A 26,872-nucleotide genomic window follows, 5' to 3' on the forward strand; every position below is an offset into this window, starting at 1 on the left:
CTTTCGGTCATAGATCAGAACTAAAGGTATAGAGTTATAATAGATTTAATTTGATCTGATATTTTCATTCTGTGTTTTGTCATACGAACTTGCTTTTGTTGAGTACTCCACAGCAACAAAACCAAATTGTTTCCTTCAAGATGGCAGAAACACAGTGAAGCAATAAATAGTACAGGATCCAGTCAATAAAAACCCCTTAATTTTTCTACAGAAAATGCTGGAAAAATGATTAAATAATTTTATTAGGAACTCTAAGAGGTAAGAGATGCAAGACATAAGCCATAAAGAGATAATACTCCAATAACTGGTAACTTACGTGACCTGGGTAGAAATATTTTACCTATTTAATCTGTGTTTTAGTTTTTTTCCTCAATTTGTCACTTTTTATACTCCCTTCACATCAAACAAGGTACACTTTCTCTTCCTTTACTGAGCTTGTTACCAAATTTAAAGTTCAGAGGAATCCTAGCTACGTTTCTTTTTCTTTTCATTGAAATCAACAATACAACTGTCTTTTTCAGGGGGTTGTGTCTTCCAATCCAATTTCCTCAGAAGCGCACGTACCAGGAACTGTATTCATACAACTTCCTAGCAGCCCTGCACTAATACTAGCATGATAAGATTACAACCAAGTTAAGATTATGAGTGACTTATTACTGTTTCTTAATTTGTCAGTACTTTTGTATTCAGCACATTGATTACTTAAAAGTACTCCAATTACAATACTATTCTAGTTATAATATTATAAAATATTTTGACTTATCTTACTTTTCTTTTTGCAAGTTGACGAATGAGTCACCCTACCTGGATTTTCTTTCACTTGCCACTTCACTCTGCCATATGCAAAGAAAAGAAAAAGCAAGCTAAGTTTTCACTTAAAGAAAAGAATTATTGTGCAAAGGGAGTGCACTCATCTGAGTTATGTTTATAGTACTTAGTATTTTAATTCTATTTGACATCCCATGATAATTACTCCCTTCAGAATTATGAAAGAAAGATAGTTATCCATCTGTTACAAACTTCTGCTCCCAAATTAAGAATAAGTAGAAAAGTAACCTCTAAAAATTCAAATTTATTATCAAAAGTTGATACTAGATATAAAAACAATGGAATATCAGTTAATTAGAAAAACTGAAAGCAAGAATCAAATCACATGTGTATATGAGGTACACAAAAATAAAACTCGAAACAGAAAAACAAAACAAACAAAACCAAATTACTTTTAAAGAAAAATCTTGTGTGAAGTATCTCTCCGAGAACACATCAAAGGAGAATATGCGATTCAGATGACATATTTTATCTGTTGCTTAATTTACTGAAGAGTTCAGACGATGTACCATTATTGACACATCAAATTTTTTTACAATGTGTTGCTGCGATGACCAACAGATACAAGATGTAAGAGTTTAAGACCTCTCCCCTTTCACTCACCCACAGGAAGTATATAGTCAGCCCCTACTGCCTCACAAATATCCAAAACATTATCAACCAGATGGCTTGGTTCAGAACGACATCTATCTTGACGCCCGTTATGTCACAGTTCTTTCTCTTCCAAACTACGAGTAGTACAAATGAGATTCATCTGAGAATCATGGAAGGAAACAGAGGTTCCACAGGTACTACAGACACCTGGGCCAGTGATTGAGCTGGCAGATACTTACTGATGTTGGGGAAAAAACAATACCATTGAAGAATGTCAACTAGCGCAATACTGTAAGTACTGTTTTTCATAGCAAACAGAGAACGTGACCATTTAAGGCCATTAAAATATTGTGGAGTAGTGTGTGGGGGGGTCATGAACAGGGATGTATTATTACTTTTTGTCATAACCTGAATTCCGCTTCAGGTAACTTGCTTACCCAAATCTTCTCTGTAAATATTAGACATTAATCATTCTAACATTCCATCAAGAATTTTTTCCCAGATATCAAAACTTTTACTTGAGAGAGAGATTAAATATGTCACATTTTTGTATCATATCTCTGTTCCAGATACTGAATGCAGAAGTAAAAATGGAGGCATCCTGGAGCTTTCAAGCATGAAAACCTTCTCAAGCACTGCAAAAAAAAAATCATAAACTAATACTTTAAAAGATGCATTTTATAAATGTATAGACATGTCACAGTTTTGTTAAACTCAAGCTTTTTTTTCATTCCCCAACAACCTCTTTTCATATTTTCCTAAGTTTAAAGGGAAAGTAACTTACTTGCAAATGTCATCTTCTGGGTCCTCAAGCCCAAATCTTTCATCAAAAGTAAGCTGTATCCATACATTTTCATCTAGTGCTACTAATCTCCACACTAGTACAGTATTGCGTGGGTATGTGTGTGGAAACTTGGGGCTGTGAATACTTCCATTAGTAGTCACAGTAATTATCTTCTCATGGTGAGGATCCTGCACACCTATAGTAAAGACACAAAACAGACGCATTAGTACTCATTCTTTCTCCTTTTCCCAAAGTGTTCGTATAGAATGCATAGATAAAGACACTTTTGTTTTGTTTGCTTTTCCTCATCTTGCGAGAATCTGTGTTTGGAAAGTCCATATAGTACAAACCACCTGAAAATCATAAGTATTACTTTCATGGCAAAAAGTTATTCAAACCCAAGTCTCAACTGCTGTTCAGAAAGCAGAACAGAAATGGAAATAAATGTGACTGCATAAGTGGACTCCTCACATCCACCAGCCCAAGGGCTACATCACGCAGCCTGCTGATGGTTTCAGTTCTGTATTACTCGGGATTGCACAGAGATCACACAAGGGTACAAGGAGAGGTCTGCTCATATCTATCACAAAAGATACAATACAAATTTGTCTCTTGTTAATGGAGACTGTCCTACATTTACTGGGTCAACTGATAAAAATTCTGATGACCGAGGGCTGTATCAGAGCAAAGTTATCCTCATAGAGGAAAAAAAGTGGGACATGCTTGGGAAACTTGGGAAAATCACCAATGCAAAAAATCGGGCATTTACAGATGAGCCACCATCAAGGGCATTCCTCAAAATTGTTCACAGCATTGTTAGACTAAATATATGCAAAATTAAATTAACATTTTACAATATGTTGAGAAATTAATTAAAAAGAAATAAGGCAACTATGTTTGATTTTTAAAGCCACAGTAACACTGAAACTACTGAAAAGACCTATTCAGGTTATTAATTCATAATAAAGGAGAGGGAAAGGACTCATCTGGTGAGCAGCAGCCATGCCTTTCAGAGCCACAACAACTCTCTTCACATTAACCCAAGAAACCTCATTCTCAAGTGTCCAATATTCACAAGAATTCATATTGAGCTGCTGCAGTCAGCTCATATTGGGGATTTAGCTGCAAAAAGAAAAGGTACTGATCTAATCTGGATACAGTTTAACCTTGTGACATACAACGATGAAATCTCTAAACTACAAAATTTATTTCCATAAGCATGTCGAATGAAAACCACTTCTTTATACTACAGCACGTGACTTTATTATCTTTGGCTTTTTCAAAAAACCTGTATACAATGAAGTTGATATTTCAGTCAGTAAATTATAGGAATTCTCAGAGTTATCTATTTATAACTTTTGTAACAAAATAAGGTTGTAGGTTTGTACGGCAGAGTTAATATTACTTTGTTTTCAGCTATTCATTTTCTTTTTCAGTTAGATACTTTATAATTTTTCTGTTTTTTTTTTTTATAACCAGCATTATGGTAATATTCATTTGAAGCTATAAAAGACATACATACTTCAGTCTACTATGAAAATACACACTGCAATTGTACCTTATTATAGCTACATGTAAAGGTTGACAGCTAAATGAGTGTCGTGCAAGAAAAGAAGGCCGCAGAAACTGCATTGCTATTTTAAAGTAATCTATACTTAAATATAATTTAAAGTCTGACAGACTTTTCCCTTCTATTTCTTTGGATTTGTGCCTTCCAGTTGTGGTATGAAACTGGTAAATTTTAAGTAGAATGGATGCTTATATAAAACTGATGGAGTGTGGTCTTGCCAGTGTCCACATACCCTTGCAGAGGACTGACTGCAGTAAGAGAGGACAGTGCGCAAAAACAAGAAAAAAAGGCACAAACCCAGAATTCCTAATTTAGATACTTCATTGGGTTTTTGTTAGCTGAGTCACTAGCATTTTTCTATAATGTATAATCTGTCAGCTGAGAGCTGCATGTGAAACACAGGAGCCAACAATAATAAAAATTACTTTCCCAGAGATTAGTACACCAGTGCTATTTCCAAAGTATTCAAAGGATCACCATTTCAGAGATGGTGTCAAAGCATGGTATCTGATGACACTGTAATCAGTGGTCTGTTTTGTCTTTAAAAGCACAAACATCATTACAAAGCAGGATATATTTCACAACATATTAAAAAGTGTTTTCTTTTGCATCATCAGGACACTGATAACAACAGCGCTGCAAGTCAGGACTGTAAATAGTCCAGGCATATCAAATGAGAAGTCAATAAAAAGGGGCAAGAGAATGAAAAGATGTGGCAATTTAGTTTAAAAAAATTATTGGCACCTCCAGTACCTTCAAGTTTCCCCATTTGTAATGGAAAAATAGCTACTTACTTTAGCACACAACAGTGTTACATGAACATATCAAATTCCCCCACACACACCACTTGCTCCATTTCAAATATTTGCTCTCACACAGTGGAATTTCTTCTCTTACAAAAGAATTATTTTGTATGACTACAAAGGCAAGTAATTGCTGTCGCTGGAGAATGAAGCTTGTTATTTCTCTAAGCTTCAATATTCCTTTTTATCCGTTCTACATAAATTGTTCCAGTGTACTTTAAAAAGCTTTCCTCTTTCTACAGAGTTCATGGATGCTTTGAAAATTTCTTTTTAGCAGACTGTGTGAAAAGCACAGGTACCTGAACACAGCTAAGATGAGACTATAGTATCTGTTCTTTGTGGAATGACTTTGCAATCTTGCCTTTATTTTAGGTATAAATCAGTCCAAGTTACACTTAAAAGAGAGTAACAAGCTCACTCAGATTTACAGTGGTCAGCTGTATAACTCCAAAGCTATATACATAGCTGCTGTGAACTGTCTGCCTTTCTATTAACAACTGTCCTCCGCACCCTCACCCTGCCCCACAACTGCCAAAAAAAAAATTAAAAAAAGATTACTGTACAAACACCATTGAATAACTCTGGAACATCACTTTCAGAGCAAGGACTGAGGTAAGCAAGGCACCACCTCAGCCAGGAGGCAACAATACCACGCAAGGGAAATGGGGACAAGACAAGGACCAAAACAATGTATTTGCATCTTCAGTAAAAAGCTTATTCAGATGATGAGCAACTGAGATCACTCAGGAGAAAGTCCTGGAAACAATTCAAACCAGAAGGGAAAAATCCTTGAGTTGACCCAGGGATATGACACGGTTACTAGGAAAGGACAGCACATGCTTAGCATAGCCTGAAGTTGAAGAATGAGTCGCCGCAGTATCTTTGATGTGGTAAAAGATGCTATCACCAGATTTATACATCTATCAATGTGAAAAGTCTGACCCTGAAAATAACAAGATTCCAGGCATTCTGAAAGCACGGCAGTGCCTAACCCTTCCACCGATGTGGTAAGGCAGATGAAAAACCACAGTATCACCAAACAGATCAGCAAATGCCACTGTAAACTGAAATTAAACCCATCGACTAGACAAGCTCATTCCTGCCTACTTCAAAGTAGGTCTCTTCCCCCATGGGCACAACACATTTCACTAAGATCAGTGCTGACACTTTTTAAATATAGCAAATAACTACTTCTTAGTACATTGTAATCTCTGCATTTTAGCAAGGGTCATGGGTAAAACTCAGACAAATGAATACAGTTCCGGAACAGAAGAGGAGCTGCAGAAGAAAAGAGGAGCACCATGAGTGAAGTAACGGCCTCGGCACTAATTTACCTAAAAGGTCACATAGTACCAGTAAAATTATTGTTTTCAATCCTTTTGCTAAAACTACAGTAATGTCACAACAGGATGAGAGTACTGCTAATTACACACTGTTAGTATATTATTTGGTTCATTTCATACTATAGCCCTAAATTATGAAAAACAACTTTTAGGCCTTCAGAAACAGCATTAGCTCACATGTGTCTATCACTGCTTAAAAAAAAATAAAGCCAAATTCAAACATAAGTCTGAACTCCAAACATCTACCAATTAACATTAGAGATTTTTTTCAGATATACAGCAATGCTGTAGTTTGAGTCCTCTGCTTTGACAGTAAGTAGTTACTCATTACCACAGAACTTCAGAGGAACCAGGGTTTTTTAATCGAAGTCATTGAAAAGCATTCCCATATAATTTTTACAACATCCCCATATGTACAGAAACTGCAACTTCGTGCAAGAAATTCTTTGAAATGTAACATAACATGCCATTTCTTCCTTTTTCACCAGGCTTTCTAAAAGTGGTAAGTCTACTTTCAAAAGTAGTAACTCAAGGCATACAGGGGTACCTCTTTCTATCTTGTCTCTGGTTCAATTGCCTCCAGGCACTTCTTAGCAATTATCTGAATGCAACAGTCAATTGAAATTTAACTCTTTTGCCAGGCACAAAAGAAAAGCTGGAAAGTCATCTGTTATTGGCAGAAAATTGAAGACAAATAGCTCTGTTCAATATTGTTTGTACATAAAATGGCTATCAGGACAAAGGCACTCAAAATCACATAAATGCTACTTTCCAGGGACCTCTGGAGACCTCCAGTCCCAGCTCCTGCTTCCGTTAGTTCTCACTCACACCAGAGCAGAACGCCCATTTGAGGGTTGGCATTTTCTAGCCAATACTCAACGCCCCTCAAGGATAGAAACTCCACAGTGCCTTGGGATAACTTGTTCCAGTGCTGCACTACCTCTCTAGGTAAGATGTTTTTTCCTAATGTCCAATCTAATCCCCCCAAGCTGTAATTTCTAAATATGATTTTTTATGTTGTGTTTTTTTTTGTTTGTATGTTTTGATTTGGGGTATTTTTTGTTTGTTGGTTTGGTTTTTTGGGATTTGTTTAGGATTTGTTCTGCTTTTACACTCTGTACCTCTACCAGGAAGAGTTTAACTTGGCCACCCTTGAAACTGCTCTTCAAGCAATTGGGGGCCTGCTATGACTGTCTCACAGCCTTCTCTTCCCCAGACAAAAGAAGCCATGACTCCTCATCGTCCACTCACTGCCTGCCACCAACAAGGTGCTAAGCCTTCAAGCCTGGTCATCCCATCAATTTTCAATTTACCTAGCAAGCAGTCTGTTCTTACCAACCATTGTGCCTCAAGTACCACAAGAAATGTTTTTGAATCACACAGGCTATTCTTTCATCATCAAAGAAAAATTAATATTGTCCTGCTGAGATAATAATTAATATTATCTCCTAAGATAGCTTTCCAAAGCAGTATGGGACAAATTTCTTGAGACAGATCTAGCCTACTGTGGATTTTCCATTTTCAGTTTCTATGATATAGTTTCTATCTATAGTTTCAGTTTCAGTTTCTATGATATAGCTACCTATTTGAAATCTTGACATGATTCTTCAGGTATTATAAAGAAATTAGAGAGAGAGACAAGCACATACCCATAGTACACGCATAATATACACATAATCTGTCTACCATCACAGCATGACAAATTCGATTTCTAACTAGAAATCTGCTAATCTGCACCGTTACTTGTTACCTAAATTAGCAAATGTAAGCAAATACAATTTTTAAGGTATTATGTGGGTGTAAAGTAACAAAGTAGAAATGTGTAGGAGAAATATTACATCTTGTTTACATTACTCTTCCCTCTGACACATACGTAACTCACACACTTTAAAAGGCATGTGAAAAAACTCTAGTTTACACAACTCGAGATGAATGTATAGAGGACTGAATTTGTTTTAAAACCCACAATTTAACCTATTCCTTTTTTCTTCAGTTACTATTTTCAATTCAAACTTGTACTGTTACCTTAGGCACTGAATATCATACACTATTTGACTGCTGGCTAAAGGTCTTTCTGCCTTTCACATTATGTGAAGGACTGAACACAGATGAAGTGAGCAGAGAAGCAAAAGTTTTCTAATCCATCTTCAGGAACTCTCAGTTTTGGCAGCTGGCCCAACAGGGAAGGACAAAAGGAAGAAAAAGAAAGCTGAGAGAAAGGAAGGGAAAAAAAAAAAGCATGGAACTGAAATAACAGATTTAATAAAGTTTCCAAACTGTTGTGTGACTTAACATCTTGCAGAAGATAATCATAACTAATCATAAACTAACAAACCTTTTTTGATTCCAAATTGCATCAAGAAACAAAAATAAGTTTATACTTTTCCTTTACATGTTTATATTTTATAACCTTCAAGTATTCTGCCAGCGCTTTGCCTAGTACTCTGGCTTTTGCTCAAAGAAGAGGATGGCAATTAAACAGGGTTTGGGTGTTTATTTTTTTTGTGCACAGTAAATTTTCTCGCATTAAAAGTAACCTCTATTGAGATCTGTTTTCAGACCAAACTCTTTTGGAAGGTAGTCTTCATTCTGAACTTCTCAATAGCTTTTAAAAGTAGATGAATACTACATTTTAGCCAAGATAAAGAATTCCTTTTGCTAAATATTAGATGAGGTAACTTTTTGGTGTTATCACATGCTCAAGGATCTAATTATTCTAGAGTGTTCCAATAAGCATTTATTCCAATGTCCACAGGTAAAGTCTTGACTACACTGGAATCAATATTAAAGCTCCCACTGACTTGAATATGAAAGGAGTTCCATCTATACTATATACATAAACCTGCTAGAATTATTTTATGATGTACTGATCTGCTTTCTTTATCCTGAAATAGATAGGATTATTGGCACATTGCATATTCATAAAACAAATACACATTCCAGTTATTAAAAAATTAACAAAGAGCTCTGAAATATGACAATTAGTAGTTAAACTTCTTAGAAGCAACATCCTTCTTTTCTCTTATGGATAAAACAAATGTCAAGCTTGTCCTTTTGATATTTCTTTTCTCATTTGTTCTTGTCTCAGGCTTTTTTCCTAATAAAATTATTATACAGTAAGTAATTATCACATAACATACAGACTCTAGTCAAGGATTGCTCCCTATCTCTGTCACCTAGTTTGAGTGACCCGAGTCATCTCAGACAAAAAAGGCATCACTTATGGAAAGAAAATTCTGGCTTCTTCCCCCAACCAATATTATTCAGATATTTAACAAATTAATCCATAATCATGAGTTGCTCTGGAGGTGCGCAGATAAAGAGAGGCAAGGATATAAAATTTCCAGCAGAAAGTGTTGTGGAAGTTTCACAAGCACTATATTATATTTAATTCCAGTAAGATCTTTCTGTGGGTGCACTGCCATACAGAAATGTAAAGGTATTAATAACTAAGATCATACATGTTTACAAGATTGCAGATGGGATATAAAAGTCTCCTTGCTACATGCACACGGAATAAAACAGTGAGAAGCTGATCGGATTCTACATCTATAGCTTGTATGCAAGAAGAAAACACATCCTGCTGCTAGTGACGCACAAATTTTAATTTAAATACTATTGTCTAAAGGAATATACTTCAAGAGAAGAATGATCCTTAGTTTCTATTTTTGATTAGTCATATATGGCTTAGATCATCATGGCCAGGCTTCGCGAACGAAGATTTGGGAAAGGTCTCTACCCACGTTTGCTACAAGCGCGCTGGTGGCTAAAAAGGCCAATACGAGACAGGCACGTCCGGTTGCAAAAGGCACAGCAGAAAGACTCTTTAGGTGGTAAACAGCTAGGCATTTGACCCTCATCTATGTCATTACTGTAGTAGATACAGTAGAAGAATCATTCTAAGTGCACCAGTCAGGATGAATAAGATAGAACTTAAAATACCTGTGCGCACAGCAAAAGAACAGTTGTTAAACCCCCATTTTTCTTATTTAAATGTTTTATTCATTTACACTTGCAGTATGGTCTCTGAATGCCAAACTAGTATCTGAAAGTGTGGTGACAAAAACAAAGCCATAACAAAATGGAGGGAGAAAGAGTGGAGAGAAAAGATAGGAGGGGAAAATGAAAAAACAAAGGAAAAATCCACTATTCTGAGTGGATCACTTCCCCTACCACTGCAAGGACTGGCAGATAGTAAACAGCTCCATGATCAATAGTATCCAGGGCAGACAACAGTTATTATCAGCCTAAAAACTTTACCTTCACTCATCAACAGCATGAGGTCATCACGACTTTCTCATCTTTCTACAAAAAGACCTCTCTTGACATTTTTCTTTTCAGCTATATTCCAGGACATCAATCCTCTACATAATATGTAATGTTTTCTGTTTCCTATTTTCTCTTCCCCTGTGGAAGAGGGAAGTGTTTTACATAATGACCACTCACGAGTTCCTCCATACAAAATGATGTCAATAGATATTGAAAATTGTTAAAGCTGAAACAAAGTCTAACAGTATACAGTGATGGATTCATTCTCCAGGTGCATCTTGTGGAAGGTCAGAACATCAGGTTCAGTGTTCTTTGCTAATAAACAGATAAAATGAGTAGTCCTGAATGATAAGAAAGCTCAGGAAGAGAAAGGCTTCTGAAAGCTACTTACCCAGGTTTTAAAAAGCACGTGATTAAAATGGTGTGGGATAGAAGGAATTGCAAGTCTCCTTGGAAAAGTACAACTTGCTATACATGAAAAATGTCAGTAGAAAAGACGTGCAGTAAGATTTAAGAGAGAAACCAGGAAACAAACACAAACAATAAGTCAGGAAATCAGGAAAAGGTTTTCTCAGCTGGAAATATTTATACTTAGTAAGAGATAAAAAAGTTATTTATTTACTTTATAAAGAAAAAATGTATTTTTAAAATCTTATGTGTTTGGGAAGTTTGGGTGAAGAAATATTAGTATTTTCAAACATATAATCTTTCCAATTTTGCTACTTAAATTAGTTGTTTGTTTTTTCCCCTGGGAACTGATTTAGAAAAACTTTGAAAAAATATAACTTAATTCTTAGATGCAAACAAACATCAACAGAAAGTATAACTAAAAATAATATCTATGGCAACAACAGAAACTCAAGTGAATGTAAAAACCATCACATACGAATGCTCAATCCCAGCACTTCCAATTTGTTTTCAATTTTATTACGACAGCATTTAGAAGCTACATCCAAAATTAGCTTTGTTAGTACTAAAGACCACACACATGCCCACACAGTATCAGTCAGTCTGTCTTGAAAAGCTGTACATACCAGCCAAGGTAGAAAGGGACAAGGAAACAGAGCAGTATTACCCTGATTTTCCAGGCTGTGCATGGCACAGAGTGGTTACAAGTGCAAGTAGATAACTTTAAGAAAACAATGAAATTAACCCGGATCTCCTTTCATCTCAGTTAAAAGCATTCGTTTCAATGCCATATCTTCAAACCTACTTGTATGTCATTTTCTAATACTAGCTATTGCTCTCCATATGCTTTTAAACACACGTGATTCACGTCCTTTACAGAAAAAATTCTTTAAAATCTGACCCATTTGAAATTTTCACTTCTTGGTCTTAAGTCAAATCTTGCTTTATGATTCCTTCAGTTTATATTGTGCAGCACCCGTTAAGAGCAGATACTAGTAAACATTTGGGAAAAAGATTATCCATGGTCCTTGTGGAATTTAGTCTGAATAAATAGACTCTATGGATACGGTATGTGTTAAACAGCTCTCTCTCATATTAGGTATTATTCAGAATGAAAAAATAACCCCAGCCTGATCATGTTTCAAGAGCTGGGAAAAAAAAAAAACAAAACAAAACAAAACAATGATAAAACTGCTACCCTAATCTTTAGAAATACAAACCCTGAAATGTTTTAGTTTGATTTTTCCATTGCTTTGCTACTTGCATGGATTTTATTTTTTTAATTCCTCACACAGTAGATTATGTTATAAATATAACAATTCAAATACTTACGAAGATCATCAGTCATATTCTAAGTTCTGAAAAGAAAGTGTTGCTCAAGACTATTTTGAAAAGCATTACTTCTAAAATTTTTAGTCAGAAAATTACAGCAATGAAGTAATGTAAGAGGGGACATAAAAGAAAACCAAAGATTTAAGGATTTTTGCACTACAATTGAAGGTGTGAGTGTAGCACATGTAAGGCTAGTTTTAACTACTGAGCAAGAGTATCTATAAAAATGAAGCCCATGTGGCATTCAGTTCATTGTCAAAAATACAGAGGCTCCTAAGCAAACTACAAAGTTTGTGCCAAACTCTTAGTACAGAAGTGACATTACTACTGGAAACTCCAAAAGCCAGCTTAAAGCTGCCTCAGGCTTGCATCACATATACAGAATATGTATCTCCAGCATATCCTTATGTTAAAAAGGCAAGAGAAACAAATAAAGTACTATAAAGAAATTATTTAGCATCTCTTCATGTATTTTCTGAACTGGACTACACAATACTTACAAAAAAAATTACATCTTTAACGTACATTAAAGGAAAAAAATATTTTAGCTTCTGTTAGCCTGGTAAAACAAAGCTTTTGCAATAATAGAATGTCTTCATCTCATTAATATTTGATTGCTAGAAGATGATTTTGCAGAAAGTGGTCATGCAATATCAATACAGATTTGCAGACATGAATGCGATGCAACTGTTATTGAACTGGAAGACCTTCAGGCAGACAGAGCTCAGTACAAAATCAGACTTGAAACACTCATTTCTAGTATCTTTGCATGGAAGGTTAAATCATGCAACACTAGAAAAGTACCCTTCCATAACAGGATTTGCATGTCTAGAAGCAATTCAGAAAGGAAGCACGAGTCCAGCTACAGCAGACAGTCTGTCTTTCTGCAAGGAGAAAATGAGAGAGTTTTGTACAATATGATAGCACCATATGTAGGAATAATACTTTTTACAACCCTATTAACATGCATCTCTGGTCCTCCAGGCTATTGAACTCATGTACACATGAAGACCAAGGTTATTTTTTACAGAGAGTCCACAATGACAAGCATTTGATATTTAGACTAACTGATGAGAATTTTCTTAGGATTGGATAAATTTTCTAGCTTCAGCAAGAGAACTCTTGCCATTTTCTCTAAATAAGTAAAATACTTGCCATTTTCAGGTAATTGCAAGTGGTACAAGCCTAATGGATCATTCAGCCTTTACTCTTCAGGAAAGTCAGATGAGCAATAACCTCACATTTGCAAACAATTTATCCTCATTTTACTCTGCCCTTTACATTTTTCCTAAGATCATAAGTGCATAATAAAGCATCCATACACACCTGTATGCCACCAGCTAGTGTACTGTACATGCTATTTTACGTAAAATCACTTCCAAAAGACCCTTTTGCTAATCTAGTATAGCAGGTGTCTCTGAGAAGGACTAACAGCAGGGCCCAAACACCAACATAGTCACAATTTATGCCACTGAAAAGATCATATGCTGTGGTGTTGATTTCAGAAACCTATTGGTATACTGATTTGGGCTTCATTCCCCAGAGTTGCCATTGTTCACCTTATTTCACATGCTAACTTATAATTTTAGTTATTCATATATAATTTATTATTTTTTTCACACATGAAGCTCAAGTTTCTATCACTAGATCATCTAATATTTTTCCTATCTTTAATATAAAATCTTCTTACAGAGTTATGTTTAATGCAAGATCAAAAAGCCTTATATAGGCTGAAGAAAGCTTCACAGTTGTAAAAGGAAAAGTGACATTTGAAACTCCTGTCACTCCAGTATCTCTAGTTTCAGAGAAGTTTCCCAGTTGTCAACTTTTTAAAACTATAAGTTTTTAAAACTATATAAGTTTTAAAACTTCAAAACTTTTAAAACTGTCTGTGGTCTTCTCAAGAGTCTTTGGCAATGCTGTACACAGATATATTCTTTTAACGTTATGTGCTAAATCAGCATTGCATCAAAAGCTACTGTTCAGTCTGAAATCCAGCATGAGAGGTATGCTGCTTTCCACAACAGTCTTATCCTCAGTGTTATTCAGGACCAGTATGCAGCTAGAACTGTCACTTTACCTTTTTTAAAACTTTAACCCTTGCCAAACCATCTATACCAGTCTTCGGTATTCTTCAAATTCTTTGGAAAACACAGGTAGGCATATGGGAGGGTTAAGGGAAAACAGTGGTTAAAATGCATTTTGCACAATGTCTCTGCAGTTATGGAGAACACAAAAGCAGTATAAATGGAAATCAAACCCTTAGTAGGGAAGCTTGAAGACTGGCTTCAGTTTAGACAACATGGCTTTGGTTTAAGAGTCAATGGCAGAACAAATAGTGATGCACCTGAGTAGTGCTCTCTTCCCCAATATGGGTACTGGAAGTACATCTGTCCACTAATAAATACGAGCTACCTCCCTGATAATTTATCCTAGGTCAACAGTAAGCTAGGTCAGGATACTCGATGAAAAACACTTTCTAGTCTCTTCACTTGCTTTTTTGAAGGGGTTTTGGATGCCAGTTATCTTTGAGTCTGTATTCTTGTTTGAACTCATTGAGGTGGAAGGTAGAACTATAAATTTCACAGGCACGGAACCACACTTCTTAACTGCAGTTTGAACAACTTGAATTCAAACTTCACATCACATCACATGAGTCTCAAGGCAAAAAACGAAATTGCATAATTATATATTTTAAAATTGAAGAAAACTATAGCAATTTCAATGAAATGAAACACTGACTTATATTAAGGCACTGCATTTTTCCAGAGCATAGCAGCAAGTTACAATAGGGAAGAGAACAGCTTTTATAAAAAATGACATTTTGATGCACACTCCATTTATAATTTTATGCCTAAAAATTCCAATGTGTCCCCAAAATAAAGCATTTATTAACTATTTTCAGCACTAGTAGGTGAAGCCAGTAATTCAATTGCAAAAAACCAAGATAGGAATATCAAGCCCTCATGACCTCGTGCAAACTAGAATGAACAAAACAATTAATACATGCATAATCTAATCCAGCACCGCTGTTAATGGGGCTTTGAGTCAGTTGGTGATAAACAGTCTACAATCGCTAAACATACATATCTTGCACATGATGGCTGAAGAAGAAAGCAAATATTTTTCATATCTAATCAGCTCTCCTTTGCAGAATTTTAGCAATATCAGTGTCTACAAACTTTGATGGTCCATAATTTTGTTTACTTAATCCACCATAGGACTGCATGAAAAAATTCTGTACATGCAGAATGTCTAAAACAAATCTGAAATTTGTTAATTCAGTGTTTACCGAAATTTCTAGCTGTGTTAATCTTATCTATTTATTTCTAGACACCTTAGCTGAAGTCTATTTTATGAGAATCTTGCACTATTTAAAAAGAAAAAAAATAAATAGAAAGGTCCAAAGTGCCATGGCAGCTGTTCTGTTTGAAACTGGAAGCTTGAAGTTAAGATTATAATATGCCACAGGTAAAGTATTATCTGCACATCAAAATATCACTGCTGTAAAGAAATATGAAGCACTGGATGCCAAATGTTGACTACCTCCACTCTGAAGCTGAATAAGACAGCCAAGATTGCTGAGTGAAAATAACCAAGAACATGTTCAGGATTTGTGGGGAGTGGGGTGGTCTTGTTGTTTCTATTGTTGCTTGTTCGTTGTTTTTATAGAGCATATTAACATGTTTAAAATTTTTCAGGAACTAAAGACAGCGAATAGTCTCTTGGCCTTCTGTAAAAGAAGATAAGTTACATGATCACCTTGGTAAATTTTATTTTTTGAGGGCTCCTTCCTCACTGACTGGATTTGAGGTAAGCAATCAATTTATCTCAATTTAAATTTACACAATTTGGATTTGTAGTCTCAGAATTACGAAGTTAGCTTCTGAGAACATTATTCTTGCAGAAGATTATTTTAAAACATGGGCATTATATGCAATTTTTATTAGGGAGCACAAAAAAAAAAAATCAAGCAAGGTTCAGAGAATTTTTTTAAATCCAGAGATTTCTTTAGTTCGTTTTGTTTCAGTTAGGTGTAGGTCTTCAGCAAGCCTTAGGGTTTGAGGGTGAAGAACAGAAAGAGGAGGAGGATTGGTATTTCATGGTACTACCTATTTACGTAGAACCAAATGTTACTGAAACAGTTGATTTCACCACAAGTGTAATAGGTCTTCTCCAATGAGGAAAGTTTTCAAAATAACCTTTAAGTTGAGGTGTTACTGTTCAAAGAAGAAAGGCTGGACCATGAGTGATAAAAAAACCCCATATTTCACTTTTAAACATGTCTTCTCTTCTACAGGTTGTAAATACAGACTTGCTAACAGACATACTTTCCTTCATATGTTCATACTTTATTCTGGTTTCATATTCATTATTTTACATATTTTAGAGAGAACATTATTTTAGAGATAACTAAAGTTCACTATCTATTAAAAGTAATTAGACTAATTTTTTTTAGACTATTAGAAGGATACGCATAATGATATACAAAGAGCTGATGATTGTAAATATTATTAAACTCGACAAAGTGGAAAAAAATCCCTACGTACAGAACTTTCACCTAAACTATTTAAACATTCTTGGATAAAGAATAGGAGGCATTATAAGCTGTATTGCTGCAAAGACAAACCATGTGCATTCATATACAGGCATTTATTGAAGAACTGGTAAAAAAATAAGTTCTTCCATGACTTAAGAATATTTGTTCCTTCACAGTTCAGCAGAAGTAGTTCTGTGATCAGTGAAATCTTTTCAGATTTCACTCTGTGATTTAAAAAAAAAAAGAAATTTCTTGGAATAGGATCTCAGCCTAATCTTTTCATCTTTTGTGGTATGTCTAAATACAGCTAAGTGCACTTGTGGAAGTAACATCAAGATCCAGGGAGTTCACAGGATAAGTGAAAGTGAGAAAGTTATTAAAAATAAGAACAATAAAATAAGTCATCATCTCGTTCTGAAATTGGCCAAATTTGATGAAGGTTAAAGTGATTCCACACTCTCAGCTCACAGGAATGCAGATTTGCTTCTGGAAGATTCTTGTTGTACCAAATTGGAAGAAGAGAAAAGAAACTGTTTCTGCTATCTTTGAAGACCAGTTGCAGGCCTAAAACTAATAAAGATGAAAGTCTTTGTGCCTACTTCAGAAGAGATAGATGTGAAATACAACAAATATCAGAGACATACATGAAATCAACAATGATAACAGCTGTGTTAAAATGAGTCCATATCATTAGAATTGTTACAAGCAGAAAAAACAATTAAGGGTAGAAATTAAAAATGTGCCAGATTCAGAATGACACACTCCCTAGGACTTTTCAAATTGCAACCCAAAGATGTCCTCAGATCAGAACTAACCAGTCTTGGTGTGGAACCATAAAAAACATGCTCCAGTTCAGCAGGGACTTTGAGGGATGTTAAACAGACTTTAAGAGTGACAAAAAGAATGGGGGGAAATCTCACTGCCAGCAGCTCAAGTGATTTCATACATCAGAAGCAAAGAAAGTATCCCACTCTCCTCCCACAAGTTGTATTTCCCATTTGATCCACTATTCCACCACGGCTTACTGAAGGTCTGAGAATCCCCACAGTGTGGCCTTTCTCTGGGGGTGAGGGAGGGGAGGCCAACCCAGGACAGTACTGCTCATGCTACTTTCCTGTGCCCTTAGAGTCAAGCCTGGCACCATCTGCACTCTATGGGACTTCTGGCTTTAAAGTAGTTCCCATCTCTTAGCAATACCATCTATGCACACCATCAGGGTTCCACTAACATTCTGGTCAATATCCTCCTTTTCATACATTGGTAAAAAGAAATTTCTTTGAGTTTGCTGATTGGAGTAAAGAGAGCCCCCCCTTGATACAGGTATTCATTCTCCCAAGCTCAGAGTGCATCATCTATTCTGGGTAAAGTTTTCCACATCCAATGTACTAAAACAATGGTACTTAACTGTGAGAGAAGAGACAGAAGAATGAATGTGTATTAGGGCATTTCAGACATTTGCTGTACTGATAGGATTTCCTTTAGGACTGGAAGTTTCCACAGGGCCTGCATTTGCACTTTGTCCAGTGTTGCTTATTATCCTTACTACTTCTAGAGACTGGTCTAGGAAAATGTTAGGCAAAAGCCCAATTGAAACAAAGTAACCTTTGTAAAGTAAAAATAGTATAGATTAATAAAGGGGTTAGAATCACAGTTTATTTCTTTATTTTGGCAATTTTTCATATACAACTCCCTCCAACTCCCAACAGTTGGAAAACTGGGTTTTCATTCTATTTTCTGGTACATCCTGCAGACGACAGTAAACCCGCTTTATCCATTTGAAAAATCACTTGCTTGCCTTGTGATTGCTGTTAGAATTCCAGCTGATAACAAAACCACCCTCTTCCTCCAAGAGACACACACTGTTCCCAGCACATACACCTCAAGCGCTAATGCCTAGTGCAGGATGGGATTACTAGGGATCAGAATTTGGCAAAACTGGTTATTTACGCACAGTTTAGCCCAAAATCGTTCATAAAGACAATATTCTGGGACTCACCAAAGGCATTTAGTTATAGCTGTTCTGGTTTCCAATTCTAATAATTCCCTCCACAGGACAACTTTGTTTTTGTGTTAGTGCTACTGGAAATTAATGCCACAAGAATACTGAGAACGTCAATATTTATCAGCAATTCCCAATTAAATAGTCCAAGAACTTATTTAATTCACCTCCTAAAGCTTTAACTTTTACAGTTACTGTAAGAAGAGAGCAAAAGCCACTTCCTTATTTGTATCATAAATTTTATTTCAATAATATTTATTCAAAGTCCGGTTACAAGCCAAAATAATTGTGTACCAATGTGAAAAGGAGTTAAAATAACAACTATAAATGAAAAAAAGCAACTTATGAAAAACACTTGCTGTGTCTATCTACTCATGGAGATGAATCCCGAAAGATGATGAGAACCATCCCCTTTTTCAACAGAGCATGTAATTATCTTTTCACGAGGCTCATATTACCAGCTACTCTGGGCTGGAAGATCAGTCTTAGATTATTAACATAACAAAATCTTACACCTTTAGTACAATGGAATTTATCTTAAGTCAAAGCAAAAAGATAACCTAAAACATTTAATGACCTCCAAAGCTAAAGAAAACCCATTAAACAGCTTTTTTTATTTTTTAAGTGCACTAAACATTTCACCACTAAAGTCTAGATTTTACTATTACCTTAACATGAGAACACCAGAAATTCATTACATTGTTGTAATTTATTACTAGTATTATTGGGGGGTGAGAGCAAGTTTGCTTTTTTTCCTTTAAATTCAGAGTTACTACTAATACCTGAAAGTTTAAATTAGCCATAGTCACTTGATGACACATTCTACTGGAATCCTTCTCTTCTTCTCTTTCCCTCTTTTATTGCATGTACATTGCAGTTGGTAACATGGATGAAATCCAGATGTTATGTAAAACAGCTGCAAATATGTGCTTCTATTTAAGCCTCCAGTACTTTTACTCATACACAGAAAATGCTTATACTCTCAATGTCTATGAGATCAGTTCACTGAAAAAAAAATTAAGTCAGCTGCTATGCCTCAGTAACAAAAGTCAAAAAGAACCCTCAGTCAAACTCAGCTCTTGACTTACAGTTGAATACCAGTAGGCTTATCAAGCTATTCATTCAATGACAAACTAAAATATTTTGTGTATCAGCTTTGTGGCTTTTTTTTCCCATATAAATTCACTATTCATTGCATTTTACTTTTTCATTTTGATCCACACATACATAACAGCACTATACAAAAGCTGGATATCTGTTCTCTTCCAAGGTTTGGCAAAGTCTTATCTAAATCTGCAGTCCAAGTTCATTAAGGAAAACGAAAGCTCTAATTTTTCTCCCATTGTGTTGCTTTAACACAGAATCATATTATTTCTATTCATAACATATTTTTTGGGTAAATTAAGGGAGGAAGTAAGGAAATATTAACTGATCACAGCAGAAAAATCATACAAAATAAAACCCAATGAAACTCCACTATTAAGTGCATAGAATACCACCACATTAAGAACAGTTTATAGAAAAAAAAAAAAGGAAGGAAAAAGACATTGATGAGTTTTATTTTAGTCTCATGTAAATACAGATTTGTGAAGTTGAATATGAAGTTATCAAATATCAGTGTTTGCATATTTACAAATATATCAGCAACAAAAGGAGGGCTAAGGAGAATCTCCATTCTTTACTAGATGCATGGGGAAACACAATGACAAAGGATGAGGAAAATTCCAAAGTAATTAATGCCTTCTTTGCCTCAGACTTCAGCAGCAAGAGTAGTTGTTTGCTGGGTACCCAGGCCCTGAGCCGGAAGACAGAGAGCAGAACGATGCCCTCATAATCCAGGAGGGAATGGTCAGTAACTATGCCACTTAGACATGCACAAGTCAATGGGACCAGATGGGATCCACCCAAGGATACTGAAGGAGCTAGTGGAAGAGCTCACTGAGCTACTTTCCATCATTTACCAGCAGCCCTGGCTAACCAGGGTGGTACCAACTGACAGGAGGCCAGCCAATGTGATGCCCATCTACAAAAAGGGACCCTAGGAGGATCTGGGGAACTACAGGCCAGTCAGACTAACCTCAGTGCCAGGGAAGGTCATGGAGAAGGTCATCCTGAGTGCCATCATGCAAACACATGCAGGACAATAAGAGGATCAGGCCCAGCCAGAGTGGGTTTATGAACGGCAGGTCCTGCCTGAAAAAACAGATCTCCTTTTATGACACTTGGTGACCCACTTAATGAATGAGGGAAAGGCTGTCTACCTAGAAATTAGTAGAGCCTTTCTCCAGCATTCTCCTGGAGAAACTGGCTGCTCATGGCTTGGACAAGTCCACTGTTCTCTGGGTAAAAAACTGTCTGGATGGCCAGGCCCAGAGAATGGTGGTGAATGGAGTTACATCCAGCTGGCAGAGAGTCACCAGTGGTGTTTCCCAGGGTTCAGTCTTGGGGACAGCCCTGTTTAATACCTTTATCAGTGACCCAGACAAGGGGTCACTGAGTGCTCCCTCAATCAGTTTGCAGGTGACACGAAGTTGGGCAATGTCCACTTTTGATTAAGCAATTTCATTTTGAATGGGATTACTTTTAACTACCACTTCTTATCTACCTTAGAGGTATGCTATCAAATTTTAATCATTAGTCACGATACACAAACTTTTCCCAAGATTGTTTTCTTTAACAAGAAAAGGAGACGAAGCAACCAGGAAACATTTTCTCCCATTTATGATACAGAACCCAGTAGAATACTTTGACCAAATTAAAAGATATTACTTTCATTTATCCATACACACACCCCCACCAAAACCTCCCCACTCTATAAACAATTCTAAATAATCATGTTTGTGAGGATGCCTGTGGGTATGTACTGTGGTGTGGGAAAAGGACACAGTTCTGCCTAAATTCTTGCTCAAGAAGGATCACCTCCCTGCCTGGTTCACACTTAGCCCTTAGGTGAAATTCTGGGTGAGGGGTCATGTAGGGACTCTCTGTTACACAACAGCTCCTGCCCTGCTCATACCATAATAAAGGTATGAGCATGAATGCAAGGAACAGTAAACCAGTTGCTCCATGTGAGGTTGCAGAGAAGTTCTGAATAGGTCTAAGATTACAGGAGCAAAACACTGAAAGCTTTCCTACAAATAGAGTACTACAGTCTCCTACTACTGTACAAGTGACCAGACAGAGAATTTAAGAAAACTTCAATAGGTCACTGTCACCTCATTACTGGAGATCTAAGAAAAAAGAAATTCTTCCAGAAATTCTTAAGAAGAATAATGTGTGTCACAAATCACAAAATAAGGCTGACAATGCAGTGTAACAGTGTAAACCTGATAGTGATACAGCCAGGGCAACAATCATCTACAACCACCTTCCTGCATTTCCACATGTTGCTATGCAGTAGGACTGTGCAAAAAACACAGATGTAATTTGTTTCAAGTTATTTCTTTTTTTTCCTTTGTCATGTCATAATTTTATTGGGTTTGTTTGGGTTTGCAACAACAGTAGATTGCAAAGATTTTCTGCTTTTCCATGGAAAACTATTCCATGGAGCTAAACCGGGCAGTGTCCTTCCAGAATACTGCTTAACAAGTATTAACTGACCACTTAACGTGGTAGGCTATAGACTGGATTATGCTTATACAGTGAAATATAAGAAAGATTACCAAAATGGGCACCTGTTTAGTCCTAGAGTAATGGTTCATTGATTACTATATTCAGAAAAAAACCAAAACTGTAAAAGTGTGAAAATGTAATCAACTTTCATAAATTCATGATTATTCACCATTTTTAACTGGGAAAAATAACCTGTAATTTAATTCCATATTATATTAAGATTTTTGATTCTTAATTTTTTAGAACAAAATGCCATTTTTATGTGACATAATTCAGTGTCAACTGCAATCAGTCACTGACAGTAGAGCTAAGTGGTGAAACTTTTCAGTACATGCATTTTAAATGAAAAGTCTTTTTTCTTCCTAAATTATACTCTTTCATATCCCATTACTCACTCTTTCCAATTCCATTTCCAAAAGCAGAGTTTAAATTTCCAACATAACAAAGATGAAGCTCTACCCTTTCTTCTTATTTAATATTTTTATGATTTCCCTTTTCTTTCAGTTTTGAAAGATGTTGAAGTGATTGAGAAGAAAAAAAAAAAGTCAGTTGTGAAAAAACAATCTTTGCTTTTTTTTTTTAGGAATAAAATAATTTAGAAAATGTTTTCAAACACTTTTTATTCTTCCTTTCCTTTCCCAATAAATCAATAACAAAAAAATATAGATATTTTATTCAGTAATTAACAATTCTCACAAGTCAAAACATTTCTTTATTGTAGGACTACAGCTTTAAAATTTAGGCATACTACTCATTATCTTCTCTATTTTCCACTTACACATGCAAACTAAGTTTTCTTCATGGAAAAAAAAGCAAGGAAATCACAGATATTCTCATTTAAGAGCAGAGGTTAAAGACCTTTTTAATTTAACCAAACTTATGCAAATAAAAGGAGAGTTGTACTCTCTTACTCTCTGCAGATTAACCCTATTTTCCAAAATAAGACCGTCCTCAAGGACCTTTCCATTGTTTTAGCAGATTCATTTAAGCTACTTTCATCTCTCTAGAAAGATAAAAATCTAGTCAACAGCAGAATATAGATCAAAAAGCCTTTGCCATCAAAGGCACACAGCTTCAAATTATGGCTCATAAAACAATAACACTCCAAAGTTTATTCACTGTGTCTTTGTTTCAGAAAGGTGTTTTTAGATATTTTTCCTACAATTTTACCTGTTTTCCTCCTTGTAGGTAACTACCCCTGTTACTGACAAGTCTAAAAACACAGTGAAACCAAACTATTTGCGAGACTTAGAAATATTAGAATAGTTATCTTACAGTATTAGAATGGAGGATTACTACACACATGCAAGTGTAGAGGTGTTAAGTATTAATTTAAATTAAGAAATATTATCTGGATGCTTCTGCAGCCACCAAGACAGTGCTGTGAGAGCTTTTTGGAGAGATACAAAGATGAAACATTTTCATACCAGGTGCCTCCTAGCAGAAGGACATGTGTGTAGTTAGGAAACAGACAACCTAAACAAACTATTTTTAAAGCTTATTCTTGCAGCTGTCTTCATTCTCTTAATACAGCTGTGCAAGCCAAGAAAAGTCTATGTCATAATTAACTATTTTGCTTTCACTTTTCATCTCCCCTATAAAAGACATATAATCAGTCACTTTCATGCTGAAGCTTGTAATATACATCAGTATAATTGCTACTACAGTATTTAAACCAAACTTAAGTGCTATTTAGTCAGAATCATAGTGGGGCTTACAGTGTTAACTAATGTCTGCTGCTAGCGACAAATTACTCTCAGTAGATACTTCACACAGCAAGTGTCAATTTTCTTTTGGCTCCATTACTATCAAATAAAGAGACTGCTTGTGCTTTGGGGATTTTGTTTTTTTTATTTTTTTTTTTTAAGTAGCTCCAGCAGAAAAACTCCCAAAATTTCAAGATTAATTAAGGGATACTTAGGTCCCGTACTTGCATTGGTGCTGTTCCTATGCTTTAACAGGAGCAACCTGATAGGATTCTAACATCCTGCTGTTACCTCCTTTTCTCTGTTAGATTATCGGTAAATATGCACAATTTTTTATATCTATATTATGTAAATAAGCTTTTTTAAAAAAGTCTGTATAAAATACCAGACCTTCTCCAGTTTAATATTACCCCAGAATTTATTCTCACTACTGTTTGTGAAGTCTCCAATTTCTATCACTCTTGCAACTTACAACTCTCACCAAGATCTCAATGATGCACAGAGTCAATGTCTGCCATCTCCCTGTGGAATACTCTCAGAAAAACACATTCTTCTGTGATTAAATCTAGTGGGATGCGCTCCTTGGGAATATCAGACAGTTTGAATTAGCAGCATCTTCAAAGAAAAATGTCTTCAGAGTAAAACTATTTTTTCAGACCACGTCTGCCCAAAGCCCAGTATAAGTCTAACAAAATAAGATAGTTCTGCATTTGCAAGGTTCATAAATGGCAAGAGTCAATCTTTGTCTCACAGAATCCAAGTTACAGTCAGGAACATTATTATGAGCACACTTGCCATCTGTACTCAAACGCTAATGGCGCAACTGGATTGACTGTATATGGACAGAAATGGTCTCAGAAAGATTTGGATTACAAAACAGATAAAATATAACAGATGTGCCCATCAGCAGGCAGGCTGGCATTCGCTCCACAGCAGCTGAAGCTTCCAAGAGTAAGCATACTGGAGTAATTCATCTCTTTTGAGCTTTCAAGTCACAGAAAGCACAAGTTCAAAAGCACCCTAAATATATGAGGGGGGAAAAAAAAAGAAAAAAAGAAAAAGACTTGTTTCTTGGACCATGGATTATAAACAAGCTTTAGCTCCAAGCCCTGTAGTATTGTTCTACTCTGGATCCAGCCTTAGCCAACTCATTCTGCAATTCCTGAGTGTGCCCCAGCTCTCTGGTGAGCTGGGCAGACCAGCTCTCTGCCCACAGGGACTGCAGGCACATCAGAAATGGGGTAAAATAAGAGCAAACACCATAATGCAAACCTGCAATGAGCAATTTTGCATTGCCCACTTGACTCATGTAGGCTCAAGCATTGCAATGCCCACAGTTCCCATTACATCCATGCTAAGAACCAGACTGGAGCGAAAAGCAGACTGTTTTGAAGAGTGGTTCTTCCCTCTGGGGAGGACACCGCTTAAAGCCTGCTAAGGGACACAGCAAGCCGAGCACTACACAGCCAAACCTGGGCTTCTGCTTGAACTGAAGGTCAGCGTTACACACCCCTAGCAGTACCAAAGGGCCACTTTCCTCACGGCAAATTGGAAATGTTTGAAAATCCTGGGAAAATCTCTTGGGGCTAGAAACTAATCAGTTTCCTGAAGCCCATGCAAGATTGTTAAGGGAAGGTGAAGGGAACAGCCACTGCCCCTTCTCGTAATCTTGTTTCTAAATTACCAAAGCCAGTAACAGATTTACATTAAAATTTTTTTGACAGTATGTTCAGATGGTGTTCCACTTGGAAAGACCATAATTTATTGTGTATGTCATCATACATAAGGGGAAAAAAAAAATTTAAAAAAATCCATCTTTAAATATTTGCCAAGTTTCTACCAGAGTGGCAGGCACATCTGTCAAAGTTTTATCTTATTTTACTAGTTCTGGAAAAAAAATGCAACAGATAGAAAAACCATTTTCAAATTGAAAGACAGAATTTTGGAAGAATCCCAATTTTCTTCCACTCTACTGATCTGAGAATGACATAATGACCTGATGAAGTCAACTGCCAAATACTTCTGAGGCAGACTTCAGAAGCTCCAGATGGCATTATTCAGAAGTTCATATAGTCCTGGTCCTACTGGCTGGCTCAACAGCATTAAAAAATTATTATTTTTCCATATGAAATCCTACTTCTGACCACAGTAATATTTCCACAACAAAAAGGTTACATGCTTAGAGATGACAGAAGGCAGATTGGGTTTTGACTAATATGCTTCCAGCCTTCAAATAAAATTAATATATAGTTAGATAGCATTATTAGTTAGTATTAAAATTAATATTGTTTCTATATTAAAACTCTAACCAAATACACTACTGAAAATCAGATGTTGCAGATTATATGCATCCCAACTTTGTCTTGCCAGTTCCAAATCTGGAAAATTCAAGTTCTTGAATCATTCAGATTAATGCTAACATAGCTTCTAGTTTTATATAAGAGCATGTTACTATACCTCCTTTTTTTTTTTACTCTCTTGTAAGCATAATTTTAAGGGAAAAATACCCAGTCCTCTACAAGGATTCTCCAAAGATTATCAGAATTAGTCTGGAGAGGACCTGGATGTCAGACTCTAAGGCCTGAATTTAAGTAGTATAGAAATTTGCATTCAAAGCAGTACAGGTCTCAGTTTTCAACACACCAGGACATAACTGAGTGAATGTTAACATCCTATGTAGGAGGAGTCACTGTCAAAGTTTTTCTTCTCTCAATATCAAATGAAATAACAGTATAATTCACTCTGCCAGAACTGAAACTGGGCTGGCAAAATGAACGCCACGTATAAGAGGTGCAGCACTTGATTTTATGTTGTTTTCTTGGGAGGTGTGGTCAATTGCTTAAAAAAAGCTAAGACTACCAGCTAATAATGCTGCTGGTCAATACTTCTCCATCCCAAGGACTGATGCCATGCTGGATATTATCTTTGAGAATCAATATGAAAATATACAGAATAAGAATGCAAGTGCATCTGGTTTGCAAGTCGTTAATTAGCAAATTTTTGTAATGAACCTTTTATATGAAAAGAAAGATTAATGACAATAGTGTGGTTGTGAAATAGTTCACCTCCTATTCCTGTTTCTCT

At 36.0% G+C, this 26,872-nt stretch overlaps 1 protein-coding gene across 2 annotated transcripts in view; it reads right to left on the minus strand.

Annotated features, from left to right (window-relative positions):
- The window catches only part of PDGFC (platelet derived growth factor C), a 125,199-nt gene that overhangs the window by 50,605 nt on the left and 47,722 nt on the right, over positions 1-26,872 (minus strand). For both annotated transcript variants that reach the window (XM_017806029.1, XM_017806030.1), the window contains exon 3: positions 2,207-2,402. In XM_017806029.1, the coding sequence (XP_017661518.1) occupies positions 2,207-2,402 (196 nt within the window). The remainder of the gene's footprint in view (positions 1-2,206; positions 2,403-26,872) is intronic.

The sequence above is a fragment of the Lepidothrix coronata genome, unplaced genomic scaffold, assembly GCF_001604755.1.
Source record: "Lepidothrix coronata isolate B3197 unplaced genomic scaffold, Lepidothrix_coronata-1.0 Scaffold13, whole genome shotgun sequence".
Taxonomy (NCBI): domain Eukaryota; kingdom Metazoa; phylum Chordata; class Aves; order Passeriformes; family Pipridae; genus Lepidothrix; species Lepidothrix coronata.